The sequence below is a fragment of the Acomys russatus genome, chromosome 12 (assembly GCF_903995435.1).
Source record: "Acomys russatus chromosome 12, mAcoRus1.1, whole genome shotgun sequence".
NCBI lineage: Eukaryota > Metazoa > Chordata > Mammalia > Rodentia > Muridae > Acomys > Acomys russatus.
In genome coordinates this window covers 56,188,738-56,200,882 of record NC_067148.1, presented here as the reverse complement: position 1 = coordinate 56,200,882, position 12,145 = coordinate 56,188,738, and the positions used below count along the sequence as shown (strand labels likewise).

Genomic DNA, 12,145 nt, shown 5'->3' with positions numbered 1-12,145 from the left:
ACTTCTCCGCTGTTGTGGGTGTAGTCTTTGGGAGTTTGGATGAGAACACACAGCTTCCTAGGTGAACGCAATTCCCTCGTTGCTTTAAACCCACCTGCTTGCTAATGGTCCCCATGCTGGTCTGTCCTCTGGACTCCGCACCGTGGGTCCAGTCACCTGGTACACTGCCTGGCATTTCGCACTGGCTGACTTCTAGGATGCTCTCGCCCCAGCCACCCTCATCTCCTGCCTGCCTCTCCGTGCCTTTGCCAACCTGCCATCCTGTCAGTGGTGTTGTGCTGGATCATGTACCCTCCAGCTTTGTTTTTTCCTAATATTCCTTGCCAAGACTTACTTTCTATTGCATAGTTGGACTAAGCACCCACAGGAGAAGTCTTTGAGGCTGGAATACTGCCTGTTACTTTGATAGAAAGCAACGAAGTGTCCATTTTTTTTTTTTAATCTTTTTAAAAGTTCATTTCCACTTGTGAGATTATAATTACATCACTTTTCCCTTCCCTTTCCTCCCTCCAAACCCATCCATAAGACCTCTCCTCACTCTTTCAAGTTTAAAGATCTGTGGCCACTTTTTCTCGATAAGTATTGCTTCATGATATATGCATATACAGATATATACCTAAATATAACCTACCCAGTCTGCATAATGCATGTGTATTTTATATATTTGTATGTATATTTTCATGGCTGCACATTCGGAGTTGGTTATCCAATGACAGCTCCTCCGCGGGGAAGCCCACTTCAATCCTTCTCAGCCTTCCTGGCTTGGCTGTACTTGTGTAGGTGGAGGCCTGTGCTCTTTCCCCGTGACCTTCGCAGACCTGTTCTGTTGTCTTTCTTCAGCTCCTGTCTATGCAGTCATGACGGTGAGACTTTATGGCTGTAACTTCCGACATTAGCAGGAGACACAATTTCACAGCGCACTCCGTGACCCCCTGGCTCATAACAACCCTTCTTCCCTCCCTTCTACGATGTTCCCCGAGCATTAGGTGTAAGAGTGTTTCTGTAGCTGTCTTCACTAGGGCTGGGCTCCCACAGCTCTGCATTTTGATTGGTTGTGGTTTTCTGTAATGGTCTCCGGCTGTTGCAAAGAGAAGTTGTTAGAGGTGAACGGTGAGATGTACAGAGGGATGGAATCACACCACGCAACAGATCCACTTAAGAGGTTTATAAGAGAATACAGAGACTGTCTCTGGAGACACACGTGAAGAGAGAGAGAAATGGGAGGAATTCCTGTTATAAGCTATGTAGCGCATGCGCAGGAAGTACATACGCATGCGCAGAAGGTGCACACGTGGCTTAGGGGGCTTGAATCCTGCTAGCGGAGGGTAGTGACATGTAACCTGTTTCTCCACTATCATCAGGACCTTCAGGGGTGACTGCATTGTTGCCTGATTACTAACAGAAGTTCCCATGGTGAAGGGTCAGGACTACATTTACCTGTGGGCATAAGGGCAGATATTGAGTGAAGTTCTCGATTGCGCTGGTTCAATAAAATGGTAGTTGTAGCTTCTCCTCCATGCCCAGTGACTTAATTAGCTCTCAGAACTTGCCGACGTTCCCAGTTCCAAGAGTGACCTGCCACTTACTGGACAAGTCCTAAGTCCCGTTAGAGAGCTGTTGGTCATTGCCAAGACGTGTGTGCCGCTGCGGGTTATCGTGCCGTGGTGGTCATTTTTTCCGGTCGTCAATGGTGTGTTGATTTTTGGTGTTGCTGTTTGCATCCCAATGCTATTTTATGTCTTAATAATTATTGCTTCCTGTTTCTTTCCATAGTCTCTGCTATACTCATTCCTCTCTGCTTATAATCCAAAGGTTTGGGGTTTTGTTGTTGTTGTTGTTTTGTTTTGTTTTTGTTTTTGTTTTCATGATGTCACATTTCCTGATTGTTCCTTTCCTGGGTTTTTTAATATTTTATATTTCTTGCTTATTTGGTCTAGATCCTCTGCTTTATCTTGGGTTACAAGGGCACACCAACACACTAACACACCTGGCTCCTTCCTTCCTTCCTTCCTTCCTTCCTTCCTTCCTTCCTTTCTTATGTAGATTCTGGGGATAGAACTCACACTTCCCTTGCTCGAGCTTTTTTCTTCCCTCTCTTTTAGGACAACACTGCTTGGATCCCGAAGCATATATATTGGACGTGTATCATGCAAATCCTCACGCAGAATGGGTCATTAAGCCTTAGCCAAGTCTTTAAAATATGCCCGAGATGGCTCCTGCCTTGTATCATATGCCAAGAAGACCCTGCATTTTAGTGTGGGGGAAGACACTGCCCTGAGGTATTTGCCCTTGGAACCCTGGTTCTCCGGGAGGGGTGGTGCCATCAGCTCTGGCAATACGCCCTACAGAGGAGGAGCCGGTTCACATCCAACGGAACTTCCTTCTCACATTTCCTTGGTGAGATGGTGTGACCTGAAGGAAAAGCCAGCGTTACTCACGGTGAAGCTATGTAGGCTCGTCCCTGTGCCTGGCAACAGGTAGACTTCTGATGTGAAGCAGACAATGTTTATGCCCTGGCTTTGCTCCAGCTGTGGCGCACGTCGGCGTGTGCATCACACTCTAAGAGGACTGGCTACCACCCTGGTGCAAAGGAACTTTCCCAGCCACAAGTGATGAGATGCTATTTATGACTCCTCGTCTCACGAGCAAGCACAAAGCCTCATTGCAAATCCCAGTCTGCCAATAGGCGGCTTGTGCTTCCTCCTGGAGCGTCCTCTGTAGCCATGGTGTCCTTTCTTTCTCCTCACAGTTATGGTGCTCAGTGAATAAATTGCCTTTCATGTGTCAACATGGATTTCCTTTACAGAACAAATATGGGTTTTTTGTTTGTTTGTTTGTTTTTTTAACATTTCAGGACTATAGTTAGTTACTTCCATAGCCCCAACCCAAAACAAAAATTCAGAAATGGATTTACCCATAAGTGCTGGAAAATGCCATTAGGCCTAGGATTTATAAGTTGCAGGCATTAGTTTTGCTTTTTGATTGCTAGCCAGAGGCATGGCTCAGCGCTGTGGATCGGCACTGGGCTAGAGACCTTACTGTCAGCTGACCTTACTGTCACCATCTTGTACAACCATCATCTAGATCTGAGTGGGGGACATACAGTCCTCGTGTTTCTAATAGGATCAAATCTAAAATGTGCCGAGGGACAGGACAGCTCTTCCTCTCATCTCAGAGGCTGCAGCTGGAGCCCTCATTTGCCCCAGACATGTGCTCATACTGGGCTGCGCAGTCTGAAAGTTGGACAGACTTGCAGCTGTCCCAGCGTTTAAGACCCAAGTGACTATCGATGTCAATTCAAGCAAAGTCAAATAAAAAATGCAGAAGAACCATTTCCGTGCCCAGATGTGCCGTGGGTACACGTGTAAGTGCATACACAGAAGAGGTCTCCTGACACCGAAACACAACAGTCTTCACCCCAGAAGTCAGCATCTTGTTGTAGAAGCGGAGCACTCTTCAAACTCAATGGGAAGATGGCTTTATTTCCAACCTTCAGGAGTTTGTTATGCTTTCCTAGAAACACAAGAACCAGTTTTGTTTGACCTATTTATGAATTCTATTTCCTTTCTCTGAAAACCTACTAGAAGCCGATAGGAACTGCTGAGTGTGCGTGTGTCCCAGCGTCTCCCTGGCTTCTAGGGTGCCCAACGGGCCTACGAGTGTGCTCAGAAAGTACATTAGTGCTTTGCAGTGCAAGGACTGAGCACGCCTGTCACTTGGTAGAGCTGCGGGATTCCCGGATGTCACCAGCAGGACCTGGCCATGCCGGGAAGCCATCCCTGTAGAGCATTGTGGTTCTGTAAATGCTAGGAGATGTTCCTCTGTTTCTTTGCATTAGAATCATCCAATTCTGTTGTATTTATATAAAAAGTGTGCTCTTTTCTAGACGTTGCATTTCATTTGGCTGAAAATATGTTAGAATCTATGCAGTAGTGTTAGTCGCCAGTCTTAAATAGGCAGCTAGGACATGGCATGTAGCGCACAGCAAGGCTGCATTTTGTACCCACTTTTGCTTCACATGCAGTCTTAGCAGCAACTTGAGAACAATCATTTTGGTTTATTCAGGAACATGACAACTTTCAAATAACTTTATCATATGCAGGGCAATGTCAATACCAGATCAGTGTTGGCTATAACCTTTTGTTCTGGGTCACAGGGTCAATTGGCTAGAGAAGTTTTAGTGGACATGCAAACTAACGCTTGGGTGGTTAAGGAGTTTTCATTTATTGATTTTATTCTGAAAAAATAAACCTCCCAGGTAAATTTAAAATGCCTGTCACATGAGTGTTGAAAAGACTTTGGCCTTATTGGGAGTTGGTTTTCAAAAGTTGGGTAGCCAGCCTGTTACAATGGAGTGTTTGCCAACAGAGGAGAAGAGGCCAGATGCAAGGCTAGGAAAGGGGTTTCCGGCTGGCACCTCGCCTTTCCCCAGCAAGTGCTCCTGACACACAAGTAGGAAAACAGCATCATTTTAGAAAGTCTTAAAGGAAACGCCTTGTGGGACACACGTCCAGGGAGACTCCTACAACTGCCTTATTTCCTTCCCACCATTCTTCCCAGGAGGCCTTTGTTATGCAGTTCAGCTGGGATGTGCAGTATAAACTACCTCACCAGCCTCTCTTGGGGGAACAAATCAAATGGACTTTAACATTTTGTTTGTTTGTTTGTTTAACTGCCCCTGGGCCTTTCTTAAGTCCCTGCAGTTAGCTCTAAGTGTGTGTGCTGATAATATGCCGCTCGTGATGTAAATTAGTTTTAGCAAAAGCATTAGAACAAAAATACCCTGGAGGTGTGCCCTGTGGTGTGCTCTGAGGGGATCTTTGTATGTCCTTTAGTGATGGTCTCATGGTTCTAACCACACGGGGACACAGGTTGTCTGGAATGGGTGTTCATCTTTTCCTGCCCACTGCACTTCCCACCGCTGTCCGTGAATTTCATTCGACGGGAAAGTCAGGAGATGAAATGTCTGTCTAGCAAGTGTGTTTTAAATCTTTTTCATGTGTGTGTCTGACTTGCCTGAAAAGACTGTACATTAGGGATTTTAATACTCCCCTTGACAGGCATTTTCAACTATTTTCCATAAATATGTCACCTAATAAAAAGTAATATGACATGGGATTAAAGTGTTTCTTTCAAATATGTTACTGTTTTATACACTCTCATCTTGTTTGAAAATATCATCTTTCAAGCATATCCTATCTTCTAAAACTTTGAATTTTAGTTAGGAAAAAAAAATCTTATGTCAGTGGAAATGCCAATATTGTGTGTTTTTTCCGAAAGGTTAGAATATTGAGTCTTTTGTTCCATCAGCTCTCATAGGATACAGTCATGGCAAGAACTAAAGTTACAATTACAGAACTTCTTACATCTGAGTGCGCAGTGGTGCTGGGAGAAGAATGGGAGTTTTAAACACGAAAGGCTTGCATCTGAGCCGAGCCCAGTCACTGTGGAGACAGTGGGCATCACAGAAGCTCCTCGGCATCGCAGAAGTGATGGATGATCAGGTGGGCAGTAACGGGGTAAAACTGACTACTTCGTAACTTTGCTTTAGTTAGTTTTCTTGCCTAGGCAGGATTTTAATTATATATAATAAAGGTATCTTCTACGTATTTGTGAAATTTTCCATGAGTAGAGAAAATATTTTGACAAAGTTCAGTAAGTGTTTCTTTTTAAAAATGTAACCTCTTACTGCATATCCTATGCAAAATACAAAAGCAATAAAAGCACAGAGTAGGAGAGCTGGGGCTCAGAGAGGAGAGTCCTTGCTGTGCACGCGTGTGGACCTGAGTCTGTGTCCCCAGCAGCCACATTGAAAGCTGCACAGCAACACACACACACGCACATATACACACCAGACAGCAACACCCACACATGCACTTAAACACACCAGGCAGCAACACACACATGCACATATACACACCAGGCAGCAACACACACACATGCACATATGCACACCAGGCAGCAACACACGCACATGCACATATACACACCAGGCAGCAACACACACACATGCACATATACACACCAGGCAGCAACACACACATGCACATATACACACCAGGCAGCAACACACACACGTGCACATATACACACCAGGCAGCAACACACACACGTGCACATATACACACCAGGCAGCAACACACACACGTGCACATATACACACCAGGCAGCAACACACACACATGCACATATACACACCAGGCAGCAACACACACACGTGCACATATACACACCAGACAGCAACACACACATGCACATAGTCACACCAGGCAGCAACACACACACATGCACATATACATACCAGTCAGCACCACACACATGCATATGCACACCAGATAGCAACACACACATGCACTTATACACACCAACCAGCACCACACACACATGCACAGAGTCACACCAGTCAGCACTGCACACACATGAACATGTATACACCAAACAGCACCACACACACATGCACATTTACACACCAAATAGCACTACACACACGTGCACATGTACATATACGCACTTGAAGTCAAGGGGGAAAAAGTTAGGAAACTGACAGTGTAGGTATCAGTAGAAACACACACACCTTCCTGCCTAGCACAAGTGAAGCCCTGGTTTTTGCAACTTACTTGATTATATTGTTGAAAAAGGAAATGCTTATGCATCTTTATTCTAATGATTTAATGAAGTCATGGCATATTAATCATTATATAAAATTAACTAATTTTTATATTTTCAGCAAACAGATTGTAAACTTAAGACTTCCTTTTTACTATAGCATCAAACAGTAAAATACTTTTGAATAGTTTTAACATAACATATATCAAAGCTGTTTCTATAGAAATTAAAATATAAATACATGTAGACTGTACCACAATTGGGAACAAAAGATAAGTGACATCAATTCCTCACAAAGACATCTATAAATTGTAGCATCAGCATGATTCTTGATAGAAATTGGCAAACTAAAAAATGTATGTATTACTGCAAAAGATCTAGAATATGTAATCTTAACAAATAAGAACAAAAAGACCTTGAATGAATCAATTCATTGCCTACTATAAAACTTTAACTTCCAAGATAATTTCCTGAAAAATAAAGCATGTTGGGGTAACAGGTAGGGAGGGTGCCACTTCATGGGTCCTAATGCAACCAAAACATTGTAACAACTAGGTATCAACATGGATTAATAAAAAAAGGAACAACAGAAGCAAAGCTGGACCACTTGACACTGTGGGCCAGAACTTGTGCAGGAGTTACTAACCCTGCCAGCCCTGAGGCTTTCAGTGAGCACCAGGGAGAAGAGCTAGGATAGAAAGACATATCTGAGGGCTTTAGCCCTCAGGAGCTAAAGCAGGAGGATCCAAGGTAACAGCTGAGCCCGAGACTCCACAGCAAAGCCATCTCAAAATCACAAACACATACACAGAGTAGTTTTTTCTCCTTAAGGAAGGTTCTGTAGGAATACACAGTACACAGTATGAGAAACACAGATTCAAAATAGACATGAACAGCATTGTCAACAGCTGCTCATCAAAGAGGGTATTAAGAAGTCAAAAGAACACACCACAGATTGAGGGGAGATATACGTGGGAATCTTACTTGACAAAGGACTTGTATTCCAGAAGCATAAAGAATTCAGCAATTTGGCTCCCAAGATTGGTCGGTAGATAAAGGTGCTTGCTCCCAAGGCTGAGTCGATTTTCAGGACCCATGTGGTGGAGGGAGGGGACAAGCTGTCCTCTGACCCCCACAAGAGCAAGCACTGCACACATGCACACACATATATACACACCAACAGCAACACACACACACCTGAATAAATTTAATAAATTGTAAAAGACAAACTAATTTTTACATGCGATTAAGACTTTAACATATGCAAAGATTCACAGATTTCATGAACAGCAGCGCAGAATCATGGCACACTCATAAAGATTCCAGTGACATTTTCCACAAAAATAGAAAAACAATTCTAAAATTCTAGTGGAAACAAAAAGTTTTCAAATAGCCAGAGCAATCTTGTACAGAAAGAGCAAGGTGGACAGTATCATAAAACTCAATTTCAAACCATAATATAGAACCCAAGTTGTTTTTTTTTTAATGGTACTAGCACAAAAACAAATGCATTGGGCTGTGGGATGCAATAGAAGACACAGAAATAAACCCACACAGTAATAGCTGCCTGAATTTCAACAAAGGTGACAAAAATGTTTCTTGGAGAAAAGATAGCTTCTCCAACAAAGAGTATGGAGAAAATTGGATGTCCACCTGTAAAGAAATGAAGCTGTGTGTGTATGTCTCATCCTGTTTTTAAAAAAATCAACTAAAGACCTTAGTGTATAGCATGAAACTGTGAAAATGCTGGAGGCAAACAGGGAGATCTTCAAATATAGACAGACAGGTAGTTTTTTAGGAGAATTCCAGTAGCCCAGGAAATCAGGTATGGCTAAGTGGGACGGCATCAAATCAAACTGTCCCCACAATGCAGAGCAGTCTGGGACTGAAGAGACGGTCTCCAGAGTGGCAGAAAATCTTTGCGGTGTAGTCTCCTGACAGGATTAGTCTATAATATGGAAAAGAATTCGAAAGGTCAACAAGCAGGCATTTCCTTGAGTGAAATGGTGAAGGAAGTGAGCAGACACGTTGCTGAAGTATATATATTGCCACTGTACTAGTTGCGTGTCTATTGCAATAAGGCGTGGCTTATCAAAGAAAGTGTTAATTGGGCTGTGTGGGTCCAGAGGCTCAGAGCAAAGGCACGGTGGCAGGAGTGCCTGAGAGTTTGCATGATGCCAAACCACCAATGGGAGGCAGAGCACTGGGAATGGCAGGAATCTTGAAATCTCAAGTATCCCCCACCCACCCTGTGATTCAACTCCTCCCAGAAGGCTGCACTGTCTAATCCTCTCCCTACAGCTCTACCAACTGGAGACCACATCTCCAAGCATGTGAGCCCAGGATTGCCCTTCTCACTCAAACCACTGCAGCCGATCCACCACAAAGTGCTCAGTAGCTGTAACCACTGGGAAAATGCAAATACACACCGAATTCAGATGACTCCTCCTCACACCGGGGTCGGAGCAGCTAGTGCAAAGAAAGCAAAAGATGCTGCTGAGGATGCAGCCGGGAGGGGGGGTGGGGGAAGTAGAGGGTGGGGGTAGGGAGATGCCTGTGTGCGGTTTGGGTGTAAACGTCAATTAGCCCAGCACTCCGGAAGTCAGTTCCCATGTGACCACCCATTCCACTTCTGGGTGTATGCCTCAAGAATCACAGTCACATTGCTGTGGAGATGCCTGCCCAGCCATGTTTATCCCCTCATGACTCATAATAGCTCGATCAGAACCAGCCTGGGTATCCAGGGACAGAAGAGTGAATAACATGGTCCGTATATGCAATGCAGTTTACTGTTTAACTTAGTCACAATCTGTCACCTATAGCATGAGATAGTATTTAATAATCAAGTCAGCATCTCATGTAGGTTTCAGACAGCTTGGCCGACTTGTTCCCTTTAAAAGGCCCCATATTTCTCATGTTTGGAGCTATTTTTATATCTCTATGCCAAAATCCATTCCCATCACAGAGAAACCACCTTCCATTATAGCTGCTTTGTGTTTTTAGTGCAAGCCAAGCCTTGGAATACCCTGGAAAACCCCATCACCCACCTCCCGCTGTAAGTCTGGGGTAAGACCTGCCAGCTCAGCTATACCCAAGAGAGAACGGGGGTGTGCTGGACTCATCTTGAACTGCTCCTCTAATTTCATTCCCAGTTGACGCAGGGTGTTTAGATTCATGTACATTCACATACATGTACTTTGTATGATGATCAGACAAGAATAACGTGTTTATCATAATAAACATGAATGTCTTTGGGTTAAGGACATTCAAGCTCAATTCTAGCTATTTTGAAATATGCATCATTAACTTAATTCCTCCTAAGCCTAACTTAGTAACCTATAGACCAACCCCATCACTCCTTTCCCCCCGTTTTCCAGGCCCATCAGTAGCCACAACCCAGTTCTAGGATTCTGAGATCAGCTTTCTCTGTTTTCTATGCAATTGCGATTGAGTCCTTTAGACATAGTTTTAATGATGATGTGATTCCCAGAAACTGTCACCAGAGGGCAGCAGAGCCTGTTGCTTCGACAGCGAATGGGTCAGGTAAAGCGAGCATGAGCAGTTGGGCTTTTGGCAGTAAGAATTCTCCAGTGGACTGGACCAAGAGTACAAGATTCTCCAGATCTTCCTCCAATACGTGAGACTGAGGAGCCAGGGAAGGGCCTCTAAGGCCTTTCCCTGAGCCCACCTGGCAGAGACTCAGATCCAGCAAGTGGCAGCGGCAGCAGCATTTTCCGCACTTCCTCCCTGCAGTGTATGCCCACTCTATGCCCAGGACAGGGCAAGGGTGCAGAGACCACCAGTTCAGAAAACAAACAAACAAACCAGGCTTGTGGAAGTCCTGGACCCAGGGAAATCAGCTGACCAAGGACAGGCCTGGAGTCCCAAAACTCAAAGTGCCCAGGTTTGCAGAGCTCTACAACTAGCAATGGGAAATTGGGAAAGCTAAGGTGACCAAGGCAATGCCATCTTATCCTGACTCAATTTCATATCATTTTATAAACTTCTCAACCTTCGCCTGGAGCCCAGCATATTTACCTTGGTAATATATCTGGGATTATCCACATCCTTGACCATGATCCCGATGTACCAACCAAAATGATCATTTATCCAAACATAAAAAATAACTGGAAAAAGTGTAAATAAAAAATGTCATGTCGCCAGGCATGGAAGGCAGAGGCTGGCAGATGGTTGTGAGTTCGAGGCCAGCCTGGTCTACAAAGTGAGTCCAGGATAGCCAAGGCTACACAGAGAAACCCTGTCTCAAAAAAAAAAAAAATATGTCATGTCATACTGAAATTATGTTCTGAAATAGATGTTGCAAGGTTACTCCAACCCTTATCTAAGACCAATGTGATTGTGGTGTTTTGTCTTGAAAACACTGTGCCACCAGCTTCCTCACCTATACTATAACAAAGCGAGGGGCAGAGATGCACACGGTGCCGCATCCAGTGATGAAGAGCCACTCAAGGGAAGGACCAGCCAGGGAACGCTCACCCTTACATAGTGACTGTCAGTACAAACACCAGCAGTCTCTCAGAGAAGAGAAACTAGTCTACCTGCTAGGGATAGAACCTGCAACCCCCAAGAGCTGCCCGCGGGAGAAAGCAACTTCGCAACCGTCTTATAATTTAGTTCTCTCTCCAACTAGACACATCCTCAAGTTGTGGGAACAGACACATCAGGAAACAAACGTTCTGATGAGCTACGACCCCGGGAGCTTCTCTCTCCTCCTATGCCCTGCCCACTGAGGACTCCGCAACAGAAATGCACTTGCCAGAAGCAGAGGTCAGGGCTTATGATGAGAAGCATGCCCAACGAACAAGGCTTTCTTTAAACAAGACAAAACAAAAAAATTGATTACCTGAGCAAACTGAGTCCATGTGTGCAATCTGCTGTGATAAACACCATGACCAAACAAACCAAAACAAAACAAAAAACCTAAGGAAGAAAGGATGTGTTTGGCCCACAAGTTACAAGCCACCATCAACAGAAGCCAGGGCACTCAAACAGGGCAGGAACTAAAGGCAAGAACTGCAGCTGAGACCACGGAGGGGTTGAAACCACGGAGGGGCACTGTTTACAGCCTTGTTTTCCATGATTGCTCAGCCTGCTTTCCTCCTCAGGGATGACAGTGAGCTGAGGGCCCTCTCACATCAATCGCTAATCAAGAAAATGCCTGGCAGATGTGCCCACAGACCACCTGATGGAGGCAGTGCCAACCTCACAGGTGCTCTTCCTTTGTGAACGCCGACAAAAGATAAGCATTTCAGCCCTCCTGGAGAACGTCTGCAAACCCGCTCACCTCCACCCAAAAGCTTTCTGCCGGTGTCTGCTTTACGAATTCATCACCGGGCCTATGTAAACTGTCATAACCTCTACCAAAGACCGTAACATGACATCAGTCAAATCCGCATGCAAAGGAAGACCAGCAACCAAACATAACCTGACCTCTGTGTACTGAAAACAGGCTCTGCCACAAACTTCCACACTGGTCTGTGGAATATGAAGAAAATGGATTTCCACCAAAGGCCTGGTG

General features: G+C 44.6%; 1 protein-coding gene across 1 annotated transcript in view; it reads left to right on the top strand.

The window, feature by feature from the left end:
• Window positions 1-2,351, top strand: part of Arhgap28 (Rho GTPase activating protein 28) — a 154,221-nt gene extending 151,870 nt beyond the window's left edge. The window contains exon 18 of the mRNA XM_051154464.1: window positions 2,103-2,351. Within this exon, the coding sequence (XP_051010421.1) occupies window positions 2,103-2,185 (83 nt within the window). The 3' untranslated portion in view covers window positions 2,186-2,351. The remainder of the gene's footprint in view (window positions 1-2,102) is intronic.
• Window positions 2,352-12,145: the final 9,794 nt, after the last annotated feature.